A 27350-nucleotide genomic window follows, 5' to 3' on the forward strand; every position below is an offset into this window, starting at 1 on the left:
CCTAAATTAAGAACTACATTTAGAAATTAGTCAACATTGCACCAAAAACTTTCATGCGTTTCATAATAGGAACTTTCATATAATAATATGTACAATGTAATATTATGATACCCAACACCTTCCTTATTTTACAGTGTTACTCAACGAAAATGTGGTTTCTTCACACGATTATAAAATGCCGAGTGAGGCAGGCGCCTAAAACAACTTTCCTTATTAACAAAAACCACAAAGAAACCCAAAGACACCTCACAATTTCTGAGTCAAAAAGGAGTTGCCTAGTAGCCAGAAAGGGAAGGCTGCATTTAGTGATTCTATCGCAATAACTAAAGGAGAAGTAACTTTATGAATCGGGGCCAGAATATCGAGGGAAAATTTGTGCAATGTATTCCATATTCCATCGCTCTTACGGTGAAGGAAAACATGAAACCTGCGTATTAGATAACTATATAAAAACAACAACCCGCAGTAGACCAGCGTAGTGGGAAATATGCCAAGCTTAAGAAAGCAGTTAAGAACTTGGGGATATCCACAAAGGTTCCATTCTAGAGAGCCAGGTACAGGTACCTACGCAAACATAGAATGGAATATAATAGGACCTTCTAAGTCACCCCCTTTCGGCTTATTTGCAATGCCTTTTGCAACATCCTATAAACGGAAAGTAGTCACATCTCCACATTTCAGTGTTGGCATCATGGACCAGTTTTGTGCGTAGGTCGAGTGCTCGGCGCAAGGCCAGCGAAAGGTCAGTTGTCTGAACCAATATAATGTAATTATTCGTGCATGGACCATAATGTAAGATAGAGGGGCCGAATGCGAAATCTATAAAAATATAAGTACTTACTTACTCTGTATGTACTTATAAGTATGCTTAGATCTTTAAAATTACACAAAGGATTTTGATACAATGTTTTAAATATGTAGTGATTGAATAGGAAGGTACTTAAAAGTATGATTTTAATCCCGGATTTCCCACGGGAAAACCTTTAGGGCGAAGCGGGAAAAGCTGTTCAATGATATTATAATTATAAACTTTTAGAGGTATAAAAAAGCCCCTACCTCCTAATAATACAATCAACATGTCACACAATGAAAGTGCAAGCTAAACCAATAATTACAAGATGGTGGATGTATGTATGTCTGCGCGTGAGCAAGACTTCTCACTTCCGGTGCAACAATGCAGGGATATGACGTCATTTCCGGTGGGGTGCGGGCACCTCATGTTTGCAATGCACCTGTGGTATTTGGGACTCTAAATTATTGACCTTATCTGTGTACTTTTTACCATCTGGTTTATTTTGTGTCAATTTGTATTATTTATCGTAACTTTGTCACATGTTTTTTTGTTGAAGAAGTGTTTTTTTTCATAAATGCTTCGTCATTTTTAAACTCTATATCACCTCTATTATTCGCATGTTGGCTTACGGCATGCTATAAGTACCATATTGCCCAGATCCGTATAACTTAAAGCAAAATCAAAAGCAAGACTTTCTCCAAAAGCAAGCATTTCCTTCCAACCCATTTTACCAACCCCTATTTCTAGTCCGTCTATGTGGAACAAAGCTCCTGTACCTCTGTGGCTCTCTCGAGTGGAACCTTTGTACACATCCCCCTTCTTTCAGCTCAGCAAGCCTAGCTCCCGTGTAAAGGTACCCGTTCGAAGCGAGCTAGTGTAGCGTCAGAGTTATATATCACTTTCCATAGAAAATTCATCAGACGCTCTGCCGACTGACTACCTAAAACTGAATCAGCAATCCTTGATGTTGAAGCTGAGGTAGGCTCTCAATCATCTGCTTGATTAACCCCATTTCTCTATTCCAGGACGACGGCACAGTAGAATACTTCAACAACATCATAGTCCAGCCACACCTCCGCCTGGTGACAGGACAGGGTCGCGGGTACCACGTGCGCTGCCGCTACCGGCGCCGCGAGCTCGCCCAGTACCACCACTACCACGGCGTGCGAACCGATAGACTGACTAATGCGCTGGACGATAGCGAGCCGTAAGTCTTCTTAGTAGGGTTTCTTCTTGCTTGACGTAAAGTAGCATGGGACGGCGAAAACTGCAGAAGAACCGATCCCTATGGAGGTAAAAGACCTAAACTAGTGTCATCACTAAGCACAAAGTCCGTACGGATAGATTCAGTAACGCGCTGGATGATAGCGAGCTGTAAGCACAGATTGAACATTAGTAGTTAACTGTACACGGAACTGTAGGAAGCAAGAAGTTTCAATTGCGCTGCCGGCTTTTGCTGGAACCATATGCGCACGCCCGAGTTTCTTAGAATGATATCAGCACACAGGTATTATTGCTATGTCATTCTATGCCAGCGGGTAGTCGCCACAAATGCTTCTTCGATCGACCGTTCAATAAGCTGGGGTCCAAATAAACCTACAGGAAGTCCGATAAAAGCTACCTAGGTACATCATAGTGCAGCCTCACCTGCGCCTGGTGACGGGGCAGGGCCGCGGGTACCACGTGCGCTGCCGCTACCGGCGCCGCGAGCTCGCCCAGTACCACCACTACCACGGCGTGCGAGCTGATCGACTCACCAACGCGCTGGACGATAGCGAGCCGTAAGTCTTATTAGTAGGATTTCTTCTTGCTTGAAATAAAGTAGTAGGGGACGGCCAAAACTGCGGAACAACCGATCTATGGAAGTAAAAGAGCTAAACTAGTATCATCAGTAAGCACGGCATCCGGATAGAATTACCAGCGCGCTGGACGATGGCGAGCCGTAAGCACCGATTTAACATCAGTTACTGCGTAACTATATGTAAAACAAGAATGTAAGAATATTTTTTGAAATAAATATGATTATGATGATTATTAACTGTAAGGAAGAAGTTTCAAGTTGGCTGCCGGCTTTTGCTGGAATCATGTGCGCCCGCCGAATTTTTAGATCGTTGTTTGGGCGCATTAACTAGCACAGCACACAGGTGCATTATTGGCTGTAAGAAGTAGTTGTCTAAAGTCAGTTATATGTTTTATTTTCAGATACGAATACGATGAGGACTCTGGCTCCCTGCCGTCCGTCTCGATGAAAATATACAAGGGGGATCCCGATCAAAAAGAGGTATCTATCATATTTATTTCAAAACCTAGCCATAGGACAGATTTAACTAATAAGTTAGATAAAAGAAATTATATCTGGTCTCATAGTCTTGATGTATCTATTTCTCTTTTGAACAGTAACTTTATTCCTTGAAAAGCCTTATTCTAGCTCTTATCTATAAACCATCTGTCTCACGTTTTCGATGCCCTACTTCCCTAAAGCCCATATAATACTCTCGCTCTGACATATTTTTTTAAACACACTGCCATTTATGTACCTAATACAGTGCCACAAACTTATCTGTTCCGGTGACAGCTCACATAAATGTGTAATATTTCTTAATTCTATAAGATTTTAAGTTTGCTCGTATTGTTAATTTGCTCTTGCGGTATTAATAAACCCATCTAATCTATATCAATATACAATTCATAGTAAGTACTGAGATATGGATCAATTTACTTCGCTCTCACCGGAACAGATAAGTTTGTGGCACTATAGGTACACTCACGAGCAATGAAAAAATTCCACCTGTCAATGCCATCGACGTTCCATGTCACTGAAACTTTTTCATTGCTCGTGAGTGTTCAATTTTAAGTTAATCATCAAGTGACTATATTTAGTTCTTCCTGATTTCATATAAGTACTTTCTTTTTTTGTACCATTCTACTTGTTTACCTGTGCCGTCTGTAGGTTGGCTAGTAGAAAATGCTTTTAGAATGAAGTCCACCTTTTGTACACTTTTTGTAAAAGTATTAAATAAATAAAGTACGATTCATCTCTTCTTCCAGGTGGCATCAAACGTGCGCATCGGAGACACCCTCACCCTGGTGGTGCGGCTGGAGAAGCAGAAACAGTTCGGCCTGCTGGTGGCCGACTGCTCCGTGAGGGATGGACTGGGCTGGGCCGAGCAGAGCCTTATTAATGATGATGGGTGAGTGGTTCTCCTTATAAGATAGTGAAGAAAGCTAGAAGATGGGATTGCTAAACATATAAAAACCTTTGAAACTGGTGGAAAAATCTATAAAATCTGATCCTGTTCTTGTCGCCACGCGCGAACTAATGCGAAGAAGTGGTTTAGGTTCCCTTGGTTTGGAGTGAGAGTCAATATGTCTCCTTCTACGTCCAACCCCACTAATCCCACTATAGACACTTGCAATAGGATGTGTGAGATCTGACGTTATTACGAATAGATGAACGAATGATAAGAGAACTCGGTGTCAGTCGAGTGTCACTTGGTTATCCCATACTCCATACCTCCAAGGTTTTCAAAAGCACCTGATCAATGATAAAAATTAATTGAACTGTAATTAACTACCCGACCGCCGAAGGAGGAGGGTAATGTTTTAACAAGTTTCTATCCCCCAAATTCCAGCTGCCCTCTAGACGGTGAGATCATGGGCCTGTTCCAGTACTCAAACGACCGGCAGGAGGCGCGAGTGTCGTTTCCGGCGCACAAGTTCCCGTATACTGCTAGTGTGTACTACACGTGTGAGGTGAAGCTGTGTGACCTGCAGCATCCTACTGATTGTGTGAGTATATATTGAGGGTAAACGTAAAAAAAAAACATGTATACAATATCTGCCCCATAGAGTAGAAAAATAAAATAATTAGAACAACGCAGACTCGGGTCCTATATAAAGTGTCTGAATTTCGTGGTTTTAAAGCGTGAGATTATGAGTACAAATTCTTAAGACTGTAGTCCTCAAAGGGGCAGTCAGAGGTGACTCTCAAGAGTGCCACCGTGTTTTGAAATGTATTCATTAGTGGTAGAGTGGCGGTAGCTCAGTCAGGTAAGCACCCGCTTCACATGTCACCTCTGACTATCCCTTCGGGGATCACAGTCGTGAGCATACCTATGTAGTTATTTATTTACTTAGGTACAGAGTAGTAAGGGGCAGAGAAACCTGACACCTCTCAGAAGCATAGTTACTAAGAGTGTAGGGTCAGGTTTCTCTGCACATGACCGTACGATGCACTTTAGGAAGGTTCAGAGGAATCAGGTACTTACATGTTCCGGTCTCTTCTATTATTTCAACTAAGTGAAAACTATTCTACCGTCCCTTCTGTCCTAATTTCCTCCCCTCCCCCTCCAGATGCCGTGCTCCCACAAGGCGCGCATGCGCCGCCAGGCCGAGGAGGGGTCCCCGGCCACGGTGGAGGTGTTCTCCGGTCTGTACGTCAACGAGGCGGACTCTCCCGACGCTGATGACGTCACTAGCGAGAGGGTAAGGGACTATTTATACAGGGTGTTGCAAAAAGGGTATACTAAGCCGAAACTTAGGCTTAGATATACCATGCTGCACATGTAGGTTTCGGCTTAGTATACCGTTTTTGCAACACCCTGTATAGTGATGGCCGAGGAGGGGTCCCCGGCCACAGTGGAGGTGTTCTCCGGCCTGTACGTCAACGAGGCGGACTCGCCCGACGCTGATGACGTCACTAGCGAGAGGGTAAGGGACTATTTATATAGTTACTAGCTGTTCCCGCGAGCTTCACTTCGCCTTAAAAAGTTTTTCCGCGGGAATTCCGGGATAAAAAGTACCCTATGTTCTTTCTCAGGGTCTAGACCATGTGTATAACAAATTTCATTCAAATCCGTTTAGTACTTTTGGCGTGAGAGTAACAGACAGACAAACAGACACAGTTACTTTCGCATTTATAATATTAGTTAGGATATTGATGGCCGAGGAGGGGTCCCCGGCCACGGTGGAGGTGTTCTCCGGCCTGTACGTCAACAAGGCGGACTCCCCCGACGCTGATGACGTCACTAGCGAGAGGGTAAGGGACTAGTTATATAGTAGAGGGTAAGGGACTAGTTATATAGTTACTAACTGTTCCCGCGAGCTTCGCTTCGCCTTAAAAAGTTTTCCCGAGGGAATTCCGGGATAAAAAGTAGCCTATGTTCTTTCTCAGGGTCTAGACCATATGTATATCAAATTTCATTGAAATCCAATCCGTAGTTTTGGCGTGAAAGAGTAACAGACAGACAGACAGACAGACAAACAGACACAGTTACTTTCGCATTTATAATATTAGTTAGGATTAGTTAGGTTAGTGATGGCCGAGGAGGGGTCCCCGGCCACGGTGGAGGTGTTCTCCGGCCTGTACGTCAACGAGGCGGACTCTCCCGACGCTATGACGTCACTAGCGAGAGGGTAAGACACTGAGTAATGTGTAAAAGAAGGAGAAATATTCATTTCATAAAATAAAATACAGCAAACAGGGGTAGGTATAAAAGAGAGGGTTCCATAAATAATGGCTGCTCTTTCCAGAACATCAAAAAGGCACCAGCTCAGCTTGTGCTGTAAACCTAAATGTCACACCGCTGTTTTCAGCTGGCTCTTTTTTATGTCTAGTTCAAGGTACGGCTTTTAAAATGTGCTAGGTGAAATGGGGTTGAATATTTCTGCGGAAAAAAATATAGCCAGATAGCTGAGGGGTATACATAACGTAAGAAAATGTTAAGTTAAAACTTTTTAAGTAAACATAGAAAAAGAAGTGCGACTCCCTCCCCACAGACAAACCAATATGTACTTGGTTTTGTGGGATGTATTAGGTTAAGCTTATTTGTGAAATAAATATATTTATTCATTTATTCATTCATTCATAGGTATACAGGCTCTGGCGTAGATTTCACAGTCCCCAGGCCTGTCGACCTTAATGGGGAAGGCCGTGGACATATTGTTGTGTCGCTTATTGATAGACGAGGCAGAAATGGACGATTCTTGGCTATTGAAGATGAGAGTTACTTTGTAGTTCAATCAAAGTTTTATTTATTTATACTTTAACAAGCTCGCAGCCAAAATACGGTGAAATAAACTTTTAATCCCGCTTAGGTACCTACCAGATAACATATTCCATAACAAATGTTTTACCTTCCAGAAAGAAGACGAAATCTGCATATCCCAGCGCAACTTCGCCATCGGCATCTGCATAGCCGGAGTCATCCTGATGATATGTGTCATCGCTGCCATCGCCTTCATACTCGCCAGGCGAAGAAGTCCGAAAACATACTCGCGAACTGGCAGCTCTTTATACAGCGGTCCTTACACTAACACTGGCTACTCACACACCAGTTAATGTTAATGAAAAGAAGAAAAAAGCTACGCGTTGAGCATAGATAAGATAGAGGGGTTTTCAATTTGACAGTTGTTTTGGCGGCACAAGGTACCCCTTTTGAATTTTTTAAAAGAACATAACTTTTCCAGGTTTCCTGGGCTATCAATTGATGTACGGTTCAGATAGTAAGCACATCCATCTATCCGGTACTTTAAATAAGTACATGGTACCTACATACACACTTTACCTACCTACCTACTTCCTTATTACTTTTAATAAGATAGTTTGTAGGTGTTAAAAATGATGCATTTTAAAATGTAGCAATATAACGCAGTTGTGTTCAAAACATCACAACGACGTTCAGTCATAATTAAGTTTTAGAATTATGATTTTATATATTTTCCTATGATTAGGGTATTAAATTAGAAATACCAAGGTTTTAACTGTATAAGATGTGATATTCAACTTATTTTTGTATCCGTCCTCCTCAATTTAAATGCAATATTTTTGTATAAAAGTTATTCGTATTATAAATTAGGTAAGTACCTAAATATCTAGGTTTACGAAACTATACCTACTGGTTGCCTTGCAATACGTAATATTGTTTAGAACAATCTGTATTTTTACAGTGCCCAGAGCTATCCGGCTGCATGGCATCTTTATCTACTTACATCGATAAACATTACTATATTTCGATCCGCGTTCAACAATGGGATGTGATTGGCGAGACGATAAAGATGCTATGCAACCCGGTCATAATATTCTACGGATAAGTAGACTTACGTATAACTCTAAAAGAGTCAATCTCTTGTCTGTCTAAACGTATAACATTTTACATGCATACTACTTTTTTATTTGTGTAATTAATAATGTTACTCACATTTTTTATTTCGGGATTTAAAAAAATATATACCTAATGTACTTATATACTTAAAAATACCACACTTTTGGTGGCGGGATCACTATCTTGCTACTTTTAAACACCGGATTCAGCACTGAGCTAAATCAAACGGCTGCCATATTTTTTAAGTTATTTAAAGTAAGTACTTAAACTTAAAACATTCCGTCCCTTTCGGTGCTAATATTTTTTTTACAATTTAAGTTGCTTTTTGCTTTTTTTCTAGTTAGCGTAACAACGAATTATAGTATTTTGGTTGGTATACGTTTCATAATTACCCCATTGTTTTTTTGTTTTTTTTTCTTATTATTGTATTACAATGGGGTTCTGGAACGATATCGCAATATGTATGTGACTGTACGAATTTTATAACAAATATAATGACTAAAATATGTTTTTGATGTTTTATTTTTCAACTCTTAGAACCTTGCATATTTTCATGTATCAAATTAGGAACTGTGTAGACCTATTCTAGGTAGGTACTTTAAAGTTATTTGTATGTGACTGTAGTAGTCAGTGAAAAAAATATATGATTTGATCTATTATTTATTTTTTCATAACATCTATTTGTTAGTATAAAAATCTATAAAATATGTAAGTATGTATTTCTTAATAAACTAACAAAACCGACCATTTGCAAACTCATACCCATCTATTTACAACTTCCAAAACAGATTCAGTCTTCATGTCCGTGTTATAAATAATAAAAAATCTATCCCCCTTATTCATAGAAAAGTTATAGGACGTTTTAGCTACTGAACTGTTTTGTCCCTCTCTGTCAAAGAATAATTTGTTCTGAGCTGGAGATTGACAAAGCAGTTCAATAGCTAAAACGTCCTATAACTTTTCTATGAATAAGGGGGTTAATTATATACCTCATAAATATTTTTGTGAGTCTTACTCAACAACATTTATAATGAACTTAACATAAACCGGACAGTACAGTATAATATAAATACACTTTTCTTGTATGAACTTAAACATAGGAAAGTTTTATAAATGTACTTATAAAAAACCGGCCAAGTGCGAGTCGGGCTCGCGCACAAAGGGTTCCGTAGCAGCAATTACAGTTAAATCAACCTATCTCAAAAACTATAAGAGATACTTTGATCAAACCAAAAATCGTTGAAAGAGTTAATTAGCATGCATCACCTCTATTTTTTTTAGAATTTTATACCCCGTAGTTATAAAAATAGAGGGGGGGGGACATACTTTTTACGACTTTGAGAGCTGATATCTCAAAAACCGTTCACTTTAAGAAAAATGTTTTTTAGAAAACTTTATATCATTTTAAAAGACCTTTCCATTGATACCCCACACGGGTATGTACATCGAAAAAAAAAATTTCATCCCTCAGTTACATGTATGGGGGGCCCCACCCCCAATTCTTTTTTTTACTATTTAGTGTCATATTTTTGTAGCGGTTCATACAACACATATTCCCATCAAATTTCATCACTGTAGTACTTATAGTTTCCGAGTAAATCGGCTGTGACAGACGGACAGACGGACAGACGGACATGACGAAACTATAAGGGTTCCGTTTTTGCCATTTTGGCTACGGAACCCTAAAAAAGCTCATTTTGGTCTCCAATGACAAAAGGTGAAAATTGGCAGCGATCTACATGAGGTTATTCTTTGTAATATCTGACACAGACGTGGTACGTCTTACTCTTCTTCTTTATTTAGGAATACCAGCAGTAAAAAAACTGCCATATTTTACCTGGTGTCAAGTTAGAGTGGTCAGACTGTACTAGTTTCCTATGTGATGGCCACCAAATGGCACTTTTAAACTTAACAAGTGTATAGTAAATAGCAATAAATGTCTTTTAAACGTAATCACAGATCACATAATCAATAACTAGGATGCCAAACTTATATATTAATTATTACTTATAGTTATTCCCAGAAATGTGAATGTTTTTATGAATCATCTTAATCCTATAAAATGCTGTGCGTGATTATGATTTTGTACAAATAAATAGCTAAGTATACATAAATAGACAGAATTGTATAAATAGACAAGAATAATCACTGGCGCAAATTATATGTTATATACCGACGATATAACTCTATAATTCTAATTATGCTGTCGTTAAAGCACGTGAAATTTAGACCAAATTATAGAAAAATAGTAGGTACCATCGAGACTTCGTCGATACAAGTCAATAATGGTCATTATTGCTTGTGATGAACAGTGGTCATTTTATTCTAAAGCCTGTGTTTTAATCGCAGATACTAAATTGACAGATTCTGAACGGTTCATCAACAGTCGATTGTCCCACCAATAGAACGATATGTCACGATCGCGGGACAGTCGACTGTTGGTGAACCATTCAGAATCTGTCAATTAAGCAGGTATCAGAGAGTAAAAAAACAGACTTTAGGTACGTACTTATCTCTATTGTTATCTATACACTACAGTTTACGCTTACTTGCTACATCTATCTATGTCAATGGTGCGGTAAGTTTTCGTCCATCTGTACGGTCATGAGGGCGTCTTCAGGGTGCACTTCAAGTAGGGCTTCTGTTCCGTCGTTGAACGGGAACGACACACTGCCGTCTATCACTAGACCTGTGGACAAAATAATGCTTACTTATTTTAGTCAATAAACTTAGCTCATGTATATGCATAAATGCATGCATGTGTGTTTAAAACTAGTAATACGTTTTTATACAAAAGCCGGTCGTAGTGAAAATTGGCAAGAGTTTTAGTTCCCCTAATTTCCATAGATGGCGCTGTAACATATTTTAAAGGCACTATCATTTTAATCTTATTCCCGTGGGAATTCCGGGATAGAATGCAGCCTATATGTCAGCATACTAGATGCGAAATTTCATAGGAATCGATCTATCCGGGAAAATAAAAAAGATACCAAAATCCACCCTCTTTCATATCACCTTTCATATTCATACTTACATGTTTCACGTTTTTAATATTACTAGTTAGTATACCTGCGTCAATGCAGTGTGACTTGACTCTCACACACCATCATTATCTTCTTATTTCCGTAAGAATTCCGTGACAAACAGTAGCATATGTGTTAATGCAGGGTTTCAGGCTTGCTACAGGCCAAATCTCTCAAAAATTGGTCCAACCCTTTTCCTTTATTAAACATCCTTTCACCCATCCATACTGACATGTTTCACGTTCATAATACTATAGTTAAGGATTGTATAGTATACCTGCGTCAATGCAGTGTGACTTGACCCTCACACACGTCGCGAAGTCGCGCACTCGCAGCCCGCGCGGCGTCGGCCAGTCTTCAAACGTTATGTACTCACGAACCGAATAGGCCAGCTTTGGTGAATCTGGGGGGAATAGAGAGGAAAGGTGTTAGAGAAAAGTAAGTATGAGTCGCTTCGTTAAACAAGAAACGGACAAGATAGAAATTCACATAGGTATAAAAATAAAATCGAATAGTGCCCGTATGAATATGAACGTATACAGCTACATTTGTTAACTGTCAAAACGATATAAATGTTTTTCAACATAATACGAGTAAAAACCATTGTAACAAGGTGTTATTTAATTTTGTCGAGACGTTTATGTTACACCGACACTGTCTGTTTGTTATTTGTTTATCAAATAAAATTGAGCTTTTCTTTATAACTAAGGATATATATACTATAGTATACATATATGTAGTATAAAGCGTGGGACACACATTTTAACTTCGAGCTCCCTGTACACACCTGCAGCGAACATGAGTTTCTGGTTGTATTTCTCTGCGACGCGGCGCGCGCTCTCCAGGGTGGTGTCCAGCTGCGTGTGGAACTCCGAGCTGAGCGTCTTCATCAGCTCCAGGACTGAGTGGCTCCGGAGGCAGTTTATGCTGGAATTGGGAGACGGGTTTTGGTTAGCATTGGCTGTGTAAAATGTGTGGTTGATACTTAGAACTCCAACAGTTAGATAGATAGATAGAATACTCTTCATTTGCACACCAACAAAGAATCATAAGAATAATAAATTGCAACATAATTAGGGTACAAAGGCGGTCTTATCACTAAAAGTGATCTCTGCCAGACAACCTTTGGATGGAGGGAATAAGAGAAAAGATTGGGTGTAGTGTACATGTTAATAAACTACACACTAACTATAATATTACAGTTATATGGCTTTCTGAGGAACCGATATTTTACATAAATCGCAGCACTTGGCTTGATTTATATCCCATTCGTATTATTCCTATCGTTGTGTATATCCGGTATTATTTTTACCTGAAGTGCCACGAAGCTCCCAGTGCCCGTGGTGACACATAAACCTGAACTCTTGGTGTGTGTCCACTGGCCGCGGTCTATCTGTTGTCTCTCTCTTTCTCCAATTGCTACAAGTGCGAGCGAGACAGCACTCACCTGAAGTGCACTCTCGACTATACTCCTCGCTCTCTCTCTTCCTACAATGACTTCAAGTGCGAGCGAGACAGCACTCACCTGAAGTGCCATGAAGTGCTTCCGGTGCCGGTGGTGACACACAAGCCTGAACTCTTCGTGTGTGTCCACTGGCCGCGGTCTATCTGCTGTCTCGCTATCTCCTACTCACACCTGCGAGTGAGAGCGAGACAGCACTCACCTCAGATATTAGTCGAACGAATAGTGTAGTGTAGTGACTCTGACTACACATTCGGGGATTACAGTCGTGAGCATATTTATGTATGTAGGTTGTGTGTATTCGCTATTGCTATCCTACTAATACATATTATAAAGGCGAAAGTTTGTGAGTATGTATTTGTAAGTTAGTAGGTATGTATGTTTGTTACATCTTCACGTCAAAACGGCATAACCGATTTTAATGAAATTTGGTACGGAGTAAGCTCACATCCTGGATTAACACATAGGCTATCTGGATTTACTTTACTGGATTTTTTAAGGCTAAGCGTAACTCGCGGTAACAGCTAGTAATCTATAATTATTATTACCTGAAGTGCCAAGAAGTGCTCCCAGTGCCGGTGGTGACACACAGGCCTGAACTCTTGGTGTGTGTCCACTGGCCGCGGTCTATTTGCAGGCGGAGCAGAGAGACGCGGGATGTCACGCTCTCGCCTATGAACACCTGGGGGTGGGGAAAGAGACGGGTGATTAGTAAGAGTATTAGAGACTTATTGAAGAAATACATATTTGTAAACGCAATCCTAATTAATTGTTAATTAAAATGCAGACACGTTTATCTGCATATTATGGTATTTAATAATTTTAAGACGTATAATATTATATAAATTCAGGTCAGGTCAGAGGAGTTTTGATAGCTGGCACATTAGCAAATCGTCATCTTATTACAGTGTCGTCAGCCTTTAGCCGTCATAATGCCAATTAGTTTGCTGTTTATTTCTGGATGTTTCATTTACCTTGATATTGTAAATATTATAAAAAAATATTTCTGACACACAGGTTACCCCACTTTTATGTGTTTTTGTTACAATAAAGATAATTATGTTTATGTTGAATTATAACTGACCAAAGCTATGCCTCTTTAAAAAATACCACAAATCGGATTTTGACAGAAATAGTATCACTCACCTCATTCAACGCCAAAAACGGCAGAACCTTCTTAGGCAGGTCCGTTCTGTTAGTGTCGTCCGGCTGGCACTCGAACGACGGGGCGGGGTGAGTCGCCGGCGAGTCGTGCCCGTCGTGCGACTGGGACACTTGCTGGTATCTGGGGAATTAGGGATTATAATTTTAAAATGGCTGGTAATTTTCTTGTCGGTCCAAACTGCACGGATCCGTTGTCGAAATAGATAAATTGATAGAGAAAAATATATGAAGAAAAATGGAGAGGGTAATAAAGGGTCTTAGTGATAGAGAGGGCTACATAACAAAGACAGGACACAAAATGGGCGAGAAAGGGATAGGAAGATAGATAAGATAAAGACAGATATACCTGCTATAATGCAGCGTGTGCAAATCGACGGGCATGATGAAAGGCAGCAAAGAAAGGAAGCAAAATAGAGGTTAGACAGAGCGTGCAAGAGTCGCTAGGAATAGTGAGAGGGACAAAAGACAAAGAGATTGATTGATAGATTATATACGTATCTATATCATCTCTGATTGTCTTTTCCTAATTAAAAGTAATGTTTGGTTTACCTGCTATAATGCAACGTATGAAAATCAACCGGCATGATGGAGTCCAAACTGTTCGGGTCACAAGTGACAGTCGTGCAGATGAGTAAGATAGAGATATGAATAAAAAGTGTGAGAGAGAGAGAGAGAAACAAGTACCTGCTATAATGCAACGTGTGCAAATCCACCGGCGTAATAGAGTCCAAACTGTTCGGGTCACACGTCACAGTGGTACGGATGAGTAAGACAGACATATGAATAAAAAGTGAGAGAGAAATAGAAACAAATACCTGCTATAATGCAACGTGTGCAAATCAACCGGCGTAATGGAGTCCAAACTGTTCGGGTCGCAAGTGACAGTCGTACGGATGCGTGTGCGCCGCATCCAGCTGAACCTGCCCTGGGGAGGGGAGGGGGGCTGATTAGTAAGGGTTCGACAGATATTGGGTACGGGTTGCGAGAAAGAGTATTTTAGTTATTTTTGCTTCTGTCGGTGTTGTTGCATATTATATAATTAGGTCTGCGGTATATTTGCAAAGAACTACTAATTTATTTTAATAGAATTCATTTTATTAGGGTTAACTCAATAATTAGTATGTCTTTTGAAATTGTTATGTTTCCATCATCAATCAATCAAATCAATTCAATATTCGTGCTAGAATCTCTGTTACCGAGCCTCTTTTAAATGGTAGTACATGACAATTAAATAAAATACAAAAAAAAACGTTGAATAATAATGATGAATCTGGATCATTTTTTATATTGAATTTATATAAAATAAGCAGACCAAAAATTACAGCTACTACCTTATAAACCCCATTACAAACCAGCACATACCTCTTTAAGTGCCTTCAACGCGCCTCGAATGTCGTTGGAGCACCAGGTGGGCAGGCAGAGGCGGCCCACAGACTTGTGCGGGGCGCTGTTGAAGCCTATCACTGGCTTACTGCAGGGGAGAATACAGGGTGTTATAAAAAGGATTTTCCCAACCGGCGCCAAAAATGTAAAGGCGCAAAATTTCTGTAATTCTATTTTCATGTCCTTTTTCCGGTACACCAAAGCACCGGGTTTGTGAAGCGCCCGCAGAGGTAAAAGTTAAGCGCCCGGTAAAAACCTGTAGTCCCGCTGTCCCCGTAATTCTTGTCCCCGTTGAGTGGGGACAACGGTACTTTCAGAAAATAAATAAAATCAGTCCCGTTGTCCCCGTTGGACGTGAGCTCCTCAACGGGGACAGCGGCACTTAATAAAAAAATAAAAAATCAGACCCGTTGTCCCCGTTCTCAAAATTTACTTTAAAAACACAAGTATATTTTATATTTCATGAATTTTATATATTTAGTATCTTCACATCAAATCGCTTTTTAGCTTAGATCAATTCATAACTAACCTGGGTGATAATTTGGCAAATTTGATGAACGTGTAAATTTTAAAGGATGCGCAACGGCACGACGAAATACTGCCGCGAAACAAAAGCACAGATGAGATTGTTGTTTGCAAAACTATCATTGGCTTATTCTAAATCAGTCAACCAATAAAGATATTCCGTAACTACACCACCCTTTTGAACATTCATACCTGTCATATTTATTTTTATTGCTCATTGAGACGATGGAAAAAGTCCAGAAGTCCGTAGAATCTCCGTTTTGTGAAACTTGAAATGTTTTTATTTTTATAAAATTACTAACGCATAGAAAAAATCTGAGATTTTTTTAGGATGATACGGAGGGTTATTCCTATCATCAGAAAAATTATGAGCGTTGTCGAATTTTTTCGGACATTGCCCATTATTTAAAGCCGATCATGTATCATTTTGTTTCATTTTATTTTGTCCTTATCGTGCTAATAGAATTCGGAAGGGACAACGACACGTAAAATTTTGACGGCCCGTTGTCCCCGTTCACTATTGCCCGCAAAGGGGACAACGGAACGAAAATATAATGACGTCCCGTTGTCCCCGTAACGGGGACACAGCTACGGGGACAACGGGACTACAGGGGTAAAAAGAGAACTAGTTTTAATAGGTCTAAGAATCCGTTACACAGTGCACGGACTAGTTAGTTTCTGCATATAAGCTATTTGTTGCTTATTTATTCCATAAACTCTAATTCATGGCGCGGTTTATGCCCTCAACGTGACCAATTGACTGCAACCCAGATAAAGAAGATTTTGTTTAGGAACTGCTACATTCACTAGGTATACTCACTTAGCGTCTCTCACTCTAGAGGCAGCTAGCAGGAATGTGCCGTCACCTCCACACGGGATGACCACGTCGCACCACTTGAGCAGATCGTCGTTGTATGTGAGCCTGCAAATACATAATTATAATAATCAGGATTAATAAAATTTACTATCTATAGCATATTCAAGATTTATATAATAAAGAGGGAATGTGCAAGGTGCAAGCATATTATTGCCGAGAAGTAATTCTTCAACTTTCTTGACGGGGAGTCTTTAACCAGAGTGTCCTGTCGGTGATGACGTATGGTGCAGAAATCTGGACAGTAACGGTTGGACTGGTCCGCCGATTAAAGTCGTTTAGCGTACTATGGAAAGACCTTATGCAGCGGCTGAGAAATTGCATCAGAAATTAGAGGTAATTCATCAAATAACTAAGTATATTCTTCTTCATCTTCTTAGCGTGATGGTGATCAACCCTAGAGTGCGTCTAGGGTTTATTGAAAAATAACGTTTCTAACGTTGAAAACCACTCACGTGCTCGAGAATTAATCTTATCGTTTGTTTTGAATACTTTCGACATGTTTTTAATTGAGCAGTAACTACCTACCAGGTTATCAGTCAACCGTGGGGTGTCCACTTTATCGACAAGGTGAAACAACTTCAACACAATAATAATAACAACTGTTGAGTTATAAGTACGTACTTGAAATATTTTAGTAAGTGCGTTTTTGATAAATTAATACCTGTACGAAACGAAATGATGTTCATTCTGTCGATTATGATTAGTCAACATGTGAGTCCATCAACCCGCAGTGGACCAGTGTGGTGGGACATAGTCCTAGCTTAGGAAGGAAGCTTAGATCTTAAGGCCGTATACAGAACCATCATGGAACGCTTCTTAACAACGCCGATAGCTTTTCTTATGGAGATTATATGAAACTGAAACTACGGTGCTTTAACAAGCGTTCTTTCGGTATACCCTAACAATTGATCCATATTAGAACTTCAGTCTATATGCAGCGTGGGACGCCCTCCTGCCCGCTGGACTGACGACATTAGGCGGGTGGCGGGTAGTGGTTGGATGAGGAAGGCCGAGGACCGAGTGTTGTGGCGCTCCTTGGGAGAGGCCTATGTCCAGCAGTGGATGATTATTGGCTGATGATAATGATATGGCAATTCACCATAAATACGGTGCTGTGATTGGTTGAACGCACATTAAAAGACTTTATCGACGTCGCTAACGAATAGCGGCCGCTGGTGTCATTAACGCACTCTTTCTGTATATGGCGCTTGATGATCCAATCTTTTCCGTAGAATATTACCACTCACCGGCTAGCCATCTTGACCTCCAGCCCCATCTCCTGCAGGTGCCTGGCCACCGTGTTCTCAAACTCCTTCTGTTCTCTGTGCGTCGACACCAGCGCCGAATAGTCGGAGCCGCGAGCGCGGAGTATACGCTCAAGAAATAGTCCAAGCTTAGACCCTCAAGTCGTATAGAGAAAGAACGCTTCTTAACAGCGCCGATAGCTTTTTCTAAGGAAATACTATGAAACTGACACATCTGTGGCTTTAAAAGCGCGCTATCTGTATATATATGGCGCTTGAAAAGCTATCTTTCTATATATCGATGGCGTTTGAAAAAGCCCTCTCGCTGTATATGGCACTTGAAAAAGCGCACTTTCTGCATATATGTCGCTTTAAAAGGCCCTCTTTCTGTATGTCCTAAGGAATGATCCAACCTTTTCTGTAGAATATTACCACTCACCGGCTAGCCATCTTGACCTCCAACCCCATATCCTGCAGGTGTCTGGCCACCGTGTTCTCAAATTCCTTCTGTTCTCTGTGCGTCGACACCAGCGCCGAGTAGTCGGAGCCGCGCGCGCGGAGTATGTATACGCTCAATAAATGGCACAAGCTTAGGGAGACAACCTAGACCTTAGACAGCGTTTACCATGTGTCTAAGTTTTCATGGTAAAGCGCCTTTGCGCTTTCGGTAGCCGACAGATAATGACTCGTCCTAGCTTAGGGCCTAAGGCCCTATAGAGAAAGAACGCTTCTTAACAGCACCAATAGCTTTTCCAATGGAGATTTTATGAAACTCATAGATCTTGGGCTATAAAAGCGCTGTTTCTGTATATGGCGCTTGAAAAGCGCTCTTTCCGCGTAGAGCCTAAAGAACGTTGCAAGCTTAGCACTCACCGGCTAGCCATCTTGACTTCTAACCCCATATCCTGAAGATGTCTGGCCACCGTGTTCTCAAACTCCTTCTGTTCTCTGTGCGTGGACACCAGCGCCGAGTAGTCGGAGCGTGGACCACTAACCCTGCTACTAAGTGTAGTGGGTAACTTAGACCGTATACGAAAAGAGCGCTTCTTAACAGCGCTGATAGTTTTTCTAAGGAAATACATACTATGAAAGTGACACATCTAAGGCTTTCAAAGCGCTCTTTCTGTATATGTCACTTGAAATAGCGCTCTTTCTGCATATGGCCGAAGGAACGCTCCAACCTTAAGGAGGCAATTTAGTTAGACCTTCAGTGTACAGGCACTCACCGGCTAGCCATCTTGACTTCCAGCCCCATATCCTGCAGATGCTTAGCCACCGTGTTCTCAAATTCCTTCTGTTCTCTGTGCGTGGACACCAGCGCCGAGTAGTCGGAGCCGCGAGCGCGGAGTATACGCTCGAGTTCCGAGTCGGAGATGTTGTTGAGGCTGTGTCTGGGGGTAGAGAGAAAGAGATAGTTAGGTAATTAATTTCTTTGGTTCACTTAAACATGACACAAGTAAGAGGTAATATAACCTAAGCAATGATAAAAACACAGACATACAACAATAAAAGTCGCAGAACTTTTGAACTGCTAAGCCGAATTTCATTAAGGCAAGCTTTCAGGGACTGCAAACACTTATTATTTATTTATAGCACTAATGTATGTAGGGTGCTTAAAAAGAGTTTTGCAGTGTATTTAATTTAGACTGTGACGAAAAGCATACATCTCAGCATTAGCTGCGACCAATCATTGAGGAAAACTATTTATAAATAATTCTAATCTACAACCAGCTTACGCAATCCACATGCACAAGTCAAAGCTCCCGCAAACATATTGTTTACTAAACAAATAGATTATTTCCTGCCGATATTGCTAATTTACCTAATGTACAGTCTACCACAAGATAATCTAAATAACATAGATGGAAGAGATCGCTTTTAGCGATACGGCCACATATTGTGCTTACTCGTACATGTATCTGCTTTGTGGTGCTTACTTTGTAACGTAATTTATGTTGTGTGTTTTTAATATTTACAAAAAAAACAGTACCAAAACTCAAAACTATTGCTATGGTCTAGATCTAGAAAGTATTTCACGTTATAGTTAGCATCAAGGTTTTAGTACAGTTTAATATCTATATTGAATTTTTTGGAGCTGATTGTAGATTAGAGAAGCAATCTTCGACTGCTGGACATAGGCCTCTCTCAAGGAGCGCCACATCACTCTGTACTCGGCCTTCCTCATCCAGCCACTTTATACCGGACACCGTCGTCGGTCCAGCGGACTGATAGGCGTCCCACAATACGTTTTAAGCTTTAATTACGGTCAAAAGTTATTTATAGAGGGAATATTAATATGAAGATAATGATGTAAGATTGTGTCTATTGTACTAATTTCATTCATTCATCGTCGATACAATTAGAAATGGATGACAAAAGTCAACAATATCAAAGGTCGTTTAAAGACGAAAAACCCAACCATTATGAATATCACTTATCGATCATTGCAAGAACATTCAAAATACTTGCACGAATGTGTTACACGATCGATAAAATTTTATGACGTCTTCCGGAATTATAGAAATATCATTTGTTTATTATAATTAAGAATTTGCGATTAATTATTACTTTTTGTTATCTGCAGCGTGCCAGCGCTACACCTTCAAGATTATTTGTGGAATTATATAAAAATAGATAAAGTTACATTCGAAATGCTTGGAGTTTGGATTTTTGCATGTGCTACTGCAATGATAGTACGTAGAAAAATAAATGAACTAGTACAGTCATAAAAATAGATTTATAACTGTCTACCCTAAGAACAAACAGTTTAACAAAATTGTTAAATATTTTTTTAGGAAGTGTGAATATAGGGTATTTTGTGTCATTTTGTTGTGGTACAATCATGGACATACAATATATCGTCCGGCACGGATTGTACGAGAATTCCCGCGAGCTTCGCTTCGCCTTAAAAAGTTTTCCCGTGGGAATTCCGGGATAAAAAGTAGTCTATGTTCTTTCTCAGGGTCTAGACCGTGTGTATATGCCAAATTTCATTCAACTCCGTCCAGTAGTTTTATTTTATTTTATTTTTTATTTTATTTTATTTGGAAAGCTAACAACTTTAAGTACAGAGATATAAACATTATATTAGGTATCATATGAGTTAATAACAAGCTTTCACATATAATTACAAATATAGGTACTAAGTAGGAGAGCGTAGTTTATTACAAAGTTTGCACAAACACATACCTACGTTACAAATTAAAAGCTACGTAAGTACCTACTAACGTAGGTTAAAACAACGTCACGTTATGAGAAAAAGTAAGAAAAAAAAATTATTATAAAGGTAAGATACTCTAGAAGTTATATGCTATGACTACAATTATGTAAATAATCGGGTCTGTAAACCACTACGGCTATTGGTAGATTTTATATTTCGGTAAATTACCTACACAAATATATTAAATAAAATAAAGTAAATGTTACTGTTGAATGGATGCCACGAAAGTTCTAATAACGTATTTCTTTAACGAATCGATGCCACTACAAAAGATATCTAAATCAGTTTCGCTAGACAGATTATTAAAAGTGCTGCACGCCCTAAGAATATATGAATTCTTTCTGCGTGAAAGAGTAACAGACAGACACAGTTACTTTCGCATTTATAATATTATAATATAGTTAGGATCAATTAGCGTTTTTGACCGTTTTGCAAACTCGCCTATGTGGTAGATATTATTTTATTGTAGTATTTATTTGTAGGATTAATAATATTGACACAGTTGCTTAATCATGCTTATTTAAATTAATTTCTATCCATAATATTAATCCCATAATTGAGATTATTGAGATAGTATTATGTTTTTTAATATCATTTTTGGATTAAGGTTTGGTTGGAGGATAATTTTATCATACGTAATTTATGTCCCCACTTTTTTTCCAAAAATGGACGATGGTGGTGTACAGTCTGGGGCTAAGAAACCTGACCGCTTGTCAGCATGGTCACTGTAGGAGGGGTAGGTTTCATAGCCCGAGACTGTACCAACAGGGATTTATAGAACTTACGACTATATAAGTACTTAGGCAGCTCTATCAATATAAAACGATTACATGATTATTATTGTTATTCAAACTTCCGCGTCCAAACATTCTTATCTCGCTTGTTATTGGTAATTAATGCACTAATTACACAGAGGTCGTGAACAACATAACCAGATGCTAACTGGAACGTTCTAGAAACACACTCATAATTATAAATAATAATAATAGATAGATACGAACAGATAATAAAGTAGGTAATTAGGTGTAAGGATCGACAAAATAGCATTAGGCATGTTAAACTATGATGGCGTCTAACAATTTTGACATTGACAAAAAAACATACAAATGGAGAACCTTCATCTTTTTTCGGAGTCGGTTAAAAAGTTGCGTAGGTTTCGAGCTCGAGAGTCTTATAATGTAGATGAACTTATAAATGTATGTGTGTGTATGCAAGATAAGTTGTTTTAAATTGGCCAAATGCATGCATCATACTTCCATAACAACATGTGAGTATTTTAATATTATTATGTAAGAGCTTGTTATTTTTTACCCTAAAAGGTTTTCCCGTGGGAATTCTGGGATAAAAGGTATGCTTAGGTTCTATTGGTAAATTAATTTTCAAACTATGTGACCGTTACATTTACATTTAGATCCTCTAGTATATTATTTTCTTTGAACACCTTTTAACAGGTACAGGAGAAACTCATGTACTTACTTCCTGTGGGGTGATTGATAGAAAACTCTTTTAGCATTAAGTCCACCCTTAGTACACTTATTTATTAACATTTGTGCCATAAAGGATTAAATCATAAATAACATTTGTATCATACTCACTTTTCATACTCGTATCTGGTGACTTTGGACACAATGAGACATTTCTGCATGTCCAGCTGTGGTTTATCCGCGTGTGTGCTCTCCGGCCTGCTCAGGACCCTGGGCAGGAAGGCGTCTCGCATCTCCTTCCTTTGCTTGAAGCCTGAAAGAGATAGCAAACACATTGTCATTCTCAATTCAATTCATCTCTCATTTTGGTGGTAATGATTTATTAGAGTGAGTAATGATTAAATTAATGAGTAAAAATTCAAAACATGGATTTCGGTATTAGATATAGCAAGCCATTATATTATGTAGAATAGTAGATTAAGTGCATAGGTACATTTTCAACAAATAAAGGTATCTATGTACTAAACTTATAAAGTGTCTGCCATTTACTTTGCATCAGCATCTATTAAATTCAATAAACGTAATTTATGAAGAAATACATAAACTGCACTCTTCCATGCACAATATAAACCCTATACTCTCTAACATATCTGCATCTATAGTCCAACACAATCAAAAGTCTATTAACCCAATAACACTTGGCCTCACTCAACAAGCGGTAACCAGTCCTTGCCAGAATGGAATATTTCTCCCTGATAACGCGCTTGTGAGAACCGAATAATAACACCCTGCTATCAGTTATTGAATTACTATAAATAAATATTGTTTGGAGACACTGTGGACTGCATTTTTATTGTATTGTAAGTCCGGTGTATGCTTTTTTGAACTGAACTTTGTCATCATCTTTTTGGAAAGACACAATTTTAGCAAAAGATCAGTTCTTGTTTATTTTACTACATAGGATGAGTATCTTCATTATTGATTCTATTCGAGGTAGCCTGGAAAAATTACTCATAATAATAAGGCCTCCAATTTTTGCGTCTATGTTGTGGATTTCCTTTTGTAGTATCTGTTATTGTGAAATAAAATATTATCTATCTATTCTCTGCAGGGGGTGTTACTTGTACCTGGCTCTCTCAAATGGAATCTTGGTATAGCCCCATATAATAAGTCTAACTGCCTTTCTAAGCTTGGACCATTTTCTACCATGCTGAGGTTTACAAGTCTAGATGTGCAGGTTTCCTATTTTATATCCTTTACTGGAAGAGTGACAGTATATATTTTGCATAAATTCAAAAGAGTTTATTGGTATGTTTTATGGATGGGGTTTTAACACTCATCTATGTCATGCAAAGCAGCCCTTACCCAACTGAGCTACCACCACTCCTATAGTTTAAAATGAGTACCAACAGGGGCGTGTTTAAAGATTGCGCGCCCTGGGCTCCTGTAGTTTTCCGCCCCATCAAGGAATGATAGAAAACAAAAAAATATATAGTTTACATTTTTTTCTGTGTAAAAATTCGTAACATACTTGTTTATTACATCATAGTAATTCATTTTATTTGTTAAATCAGCTTCATCATCATCATCAGCCAATAATCATCCACTGCTGGACATAGGCCTCTCCCAAGGAGCGCCACATCTAGGGAATACAATCTCAATCTCGCGAGATCGAGATTCCACCGAGATCTCGGCAATCTTACGAGATTCAATCTCGAAAGCCATCAATCTGGAATTTTGAAATCTCTTCGAGATCTCGAAAAAATAGACAGAGATCTTGAGATTTATACATAGACTGAGCGCGCGTAAAGTTCATAAGTGTTGTGTGCCACCGAAGTCTGGTTTATGATGTGAAATTTCCCCAGATCTTTATTTTTCCCTAAAATGATAAGTACAATTTTAGACTATTTTGACAAAAATCTTAATGTAGTAATAATGTTGATTTAAAAAAAATCTTAACACATATTTTGAATAATTCCCATTCACAACATCTTATGCTTTATTTAAATTAATCGTATGCTTTGATACGATAAAAAATTACTAAACAATATATGTTGCAAAAATGCGAAAACAAAACATTTTCCATAGAACTATTGTTGGTCACGTGATTTTTTTCACATTTTTTTACCAATACTATGGAACATAATATTTTTTTTCGATAATTTTGACATTCTATTTTCATTTTCGGGCATATTTAAAACGCTGCCGTATAAATCTTTCAAATTTAAAAAAATTGTTAAACAATGTTTGTGTCTGTTGATAATACAGTACTGATGTTTCGTATCTGTTCAATCTCGAAAAATCTCGTTTTCGAGATTGAGATCTCGACCCGAATCTCAACGAGATCTCGAACTGTCCAATCTCGATTCAGAAAAAGACGCCGAGATCTCTAATGGTCAATCTCGGTCCGAGATTGCATTCCCTAGCCACAACACTCGGCCCTCGGCCTTCCTCATCCAACCACTACCGGCTACCCGTCTAAGCTAGGTCGTCAGTCCAGCGGGCAGGTGGACGTCCCACGCTGCGTTTGCCTGTTCGTGGTCTCCACTGGCGAACTCGTCTACCCCAACGGTTATCGGTTCTTCGGCAGATATGACCAGCACACTGCCACTTCAGCTTGCATATTTAGACAGCTATATCGGTAACCTTAGTCCTCTGACGGATAACCTCATTACTGATACGATCCCTCAGAGTCAGAGAACGCTGAGCGAATTTAAATCGGTGGACCAGTCCTACCATCAGTGTCCACCACGTCTCTGCACCATACGTCATCACTGGCAGGACGCACTGGTTGAAGACTTTTGTCTTCAGGCTCTGAGGAATGGATGTCAAAGGAGAATATGTGACGAAGTTTCCCGAATGCAGCCCAACCCAGTTGGATGCGCCCTGCAGCATGTCAAAGTTGCTTCGCTAGGCCGAATAGTCTGCCCGAGGTAGACATATTCTTGCACAACCTTGATTGTTGCCTAACCAACGATGACCGGCTCCGGTTTGATGTGAGCATTGTACATGAGTTTCGTCTTGTCCAAGATCATACCGAGGCCTACACGTCAGGAAGCAGCATTTAGGCCACTTAGCATCCAGCTGAGTTCCTGCAGAGATTAATATAACGCCATAATAACGATGTCGTCCGCTGCTAAGCGGAGGTGTGACATGTAAAACTGAACTCCGCCCTCCCCCGCGCTGTCGCCCGCCTTCGTCTGCTGCGCGGCGTATCCTTTCTCTACAAAAAGTTGAAACATACTAAGATCCGGACGGAGATAGAGATAGGTATTAGTTAGTTAGGTAGGTTTCTTGGTGTGCAATAAAGAATATTTTTATTGTATTGTATTACTCTGCGCCGCGTTAACCGCAAAAATGAATTCTATTCGGACTTCTGTTCCACTACTTCGCCGCCCCAGACCCTGCCTATAGCAGTCAGTGTGGGTCTCTACCTCTCGTACGTACTTGTGCAGGGCGACAGAGTGAGGCAATTTTTTTTCTCTAGATTTCCTTAAAAAAAACCGAGGCGGAAAAAATTAGACTATTCATTCCGGTTCAGAAAAAAGGGCGGCTTTCATACTTTAAATCAAATTTCTTAAGACATGAAATCAACATGTCGTGGAAAGATGGCTCAGGACCGTTCTAGGCTTACGTCCTAAAATATTGTTCTGTACTTTTAATCCTCCAACCTAAAGCCCAAGGGCGGCCTAACGGCCGCCCGCCCCTGGGCCGCCCTTCGCCGCCTGCCGCCCCGGGCTGTAGCCCTTTTAGCCCTAGGGTAAATACGCCCCTGAGTACCAATAAGATATAATATACTACCTATCATTACACATTATTTGTACCTATAAGATATAATATACCTATCATTAAACATTTTAAGTAACTACCTACTCATTAATTAAAAGATAAAATACTTGAAGACTCAATACCTAAAATATTATCATCAAAATTGTGCCAATGTAACAATGTCAAATATTACATGATCAATTGAGTTTATGTAAACACTCAAATATAATTGGTAATTTATAGAATAATATGTGGGAAGTTTCATCAACTCTGTACTTAGGTAACATAAAAATCATTCTTTGAGATGTAAAAAGCTACAATGTAAATATGTTGTTTAAATGAGAGTGAATAGGAACGTAAATAAACCGGCGATATGAGTACATTAAATAATTTATTCCCAGAAGCAATGGAAAACTAGGTAGGTACTTACCTATGCATTTAATTAAGGGGGTCATTGTCAATAAGAATTAGTAAGGCCAACCAATACAATCTCACATTATCAGCCTACACGATTGGGTAGAAAATAGTTTAAACAAATACTTACGGCCACGAAGACTCCTCGTGATAAGGACAGTGAAGTTATTTAGCACCGACATTCTAAAACCAGTCTTCGGTGCACTTGTCTCGGTTAAATTGATACTAATTACTCTTAATTAACACTTAGCGGTATATTATAAAGAAATTATATAGTCTGAACACTTGTATGCAGATTGCACGAAGCAATTATCACTGAAAACTAATTAAAATATGTGTTTACGAAACACGTCTAGAGACGGCCGATAACAGCGGATATTTAAAGGTTTGCAGTGACGTTGCGCTGTGGAGTCGAATAGACTTATCAACGGCAGAGGCGCGGCGTGCTCGTCAGTAAGTTTGTGTAGAAAATGATAAGGATTTTCACAAATAAAACACAAAATTCGTATCGCAGTAGGTAGATGACTTTCTTCAACACAAGAACAACAAATCAAACGTCAAATTGACAAATAAAAATGACAACTCGGAATACGTTCTGAATCCATAGTTTTACGTCCCTCGAGCTATAATCCTCCAAAATTTAAACTCAATAGAAACTATTTTTGATGATGCCAAAAAATAGTCGTGAAATAGTCATAAATAGTCGTGTTTTCCAAAAAAATAGTCGTATCATACTTTCGGAGTTAGAGCTATACTTTATGGAGGATTATAGCTGGAGGTCTCCAGCTATAATCCTCCAGCCTCTGCAGAACAAACGGTAAGGCCTATCGACTTGGTTAAGGTCTCAAAAAATAGTCGTGAAATAGTCGTAATGACATGCCAAATTTCAGAAATAGTCGTCAAAAGATAGCAGAGATATAAAGGTACTTTGCTGCAGCCCTGGTGGAGGA

General features: G+C 39.3%; 2 protein-coding genes across 4 annotated transcripts in view; one reads left to right on the forward strand and one right to left on the reverse strand.

Annotated features, from left to right (window-relative positions):
- LOC105391821 overlaps window positions 1-7134 on the forward strand; it is a 53225-nt gene extending 46091 nt beyond the window's left edge. Inside the window, exons 5-11 of one of the 3 annotated variants that reach the window (XM_048631366.1) lie at window positions 1819-2000; window positions 2996-3074; window positions 3842-3984; window positions 4426-4582; window positions 5147-5212; window positions 5438-5503; window positions 6936-7134. In XM_048631366.1, the coding sequence (XP_048487323.1) occupies window positions 1819-2000; window positions 2996-3074; window positions 3842-3984; window positions 4426-4582; window positions 5147-5212; window positions 5438-5503; window positions 6936-7133 (891 nt within the window). In that variant the 3' untranslated portion in view covers window position 7134. Of the gene's footprint in view, window positions 1-1818; window positions 2001-2422; window positions 2575-2995; window positions 3075-3841; window positions 3985-4425; window positions 4583-5146; window positions 5279-5437; window positions 5504-6935 lie in introns of all 3 variants that reach the window. The other 2 variants (XM_048631309.1, XM_048631278.1) reach the window with 2 other exon arrangements.
- A 2848-nt stretch (window positions 7135-9982) lies between these two features.
- LOC105391832 (NAD kinase 2, mitochondrial) lies at window positions 9983-26941 on the reverse strand. Its single transcript, XM_048621749.1, has 11 exons — window positions 26531-26941; window positions 22390-22531; window positions 18801-18965; window positions 16274-16375; window positions 14908-15016; window positions 14361-14470; window positions 13528-13666; window positions 12930-13063; window positions 11707-11846; window positions 11197-11322; window positions 9983-10585 (listed from the first exon to the last, which is right to left on the reverse strand). Exons 1-11 carry the CDS (start codon window positions 26580-26582, stop codon window positions 10464-10466), a joined length of 1341 nt encoding a protein of 446 aa, XP_048477706.1. The 5' UTR covers window positions 26583-26941; the 3' UTR covers window positions 9983-10463.
- Between the last annotated feature and the right edge of the window lie 409 nt (window positions 26942-27350).

Source organism: Plutella xylostella, chromosome 2 (assembly GCF_932276165.1).
Source record: "Plutella xylostella chromosome 2, ilPluXylo3.1, whole genome shotgun sequence".
NCBI classification, from domain to species: domain Eukaryota; kingdom Metazoa; phylum Arthropoda; class Insecta; order Lepidoptera; family Plutellidae; genus Plutella; species Plutella xylostella.

Bases quoted from the DNA above. Each gene is read 5' to 3' on its own strand.
- LOC105391832 (XM_048621749.1), bottom strand. From the start codon at position 26,582: ATGTCGGTGCTAAATAACTTCACTGTCCTTATCACGAGGAGTCTTCGT. The intron at 15,017-16,273 runs GTGAGTATACCT...TCTCCCCTGCAG, and splicing joins TCTAGAGTGAGAGACGCTAA to TAAGCCAGTGATAGGCTTCA. The intron at 10,586-11,196 runs GTATACTATACA...TTTTGTCCACAG, and splicing joins GTCACACTGCATTGACGCAG to GTCTAGTGATAGACGGCAGT.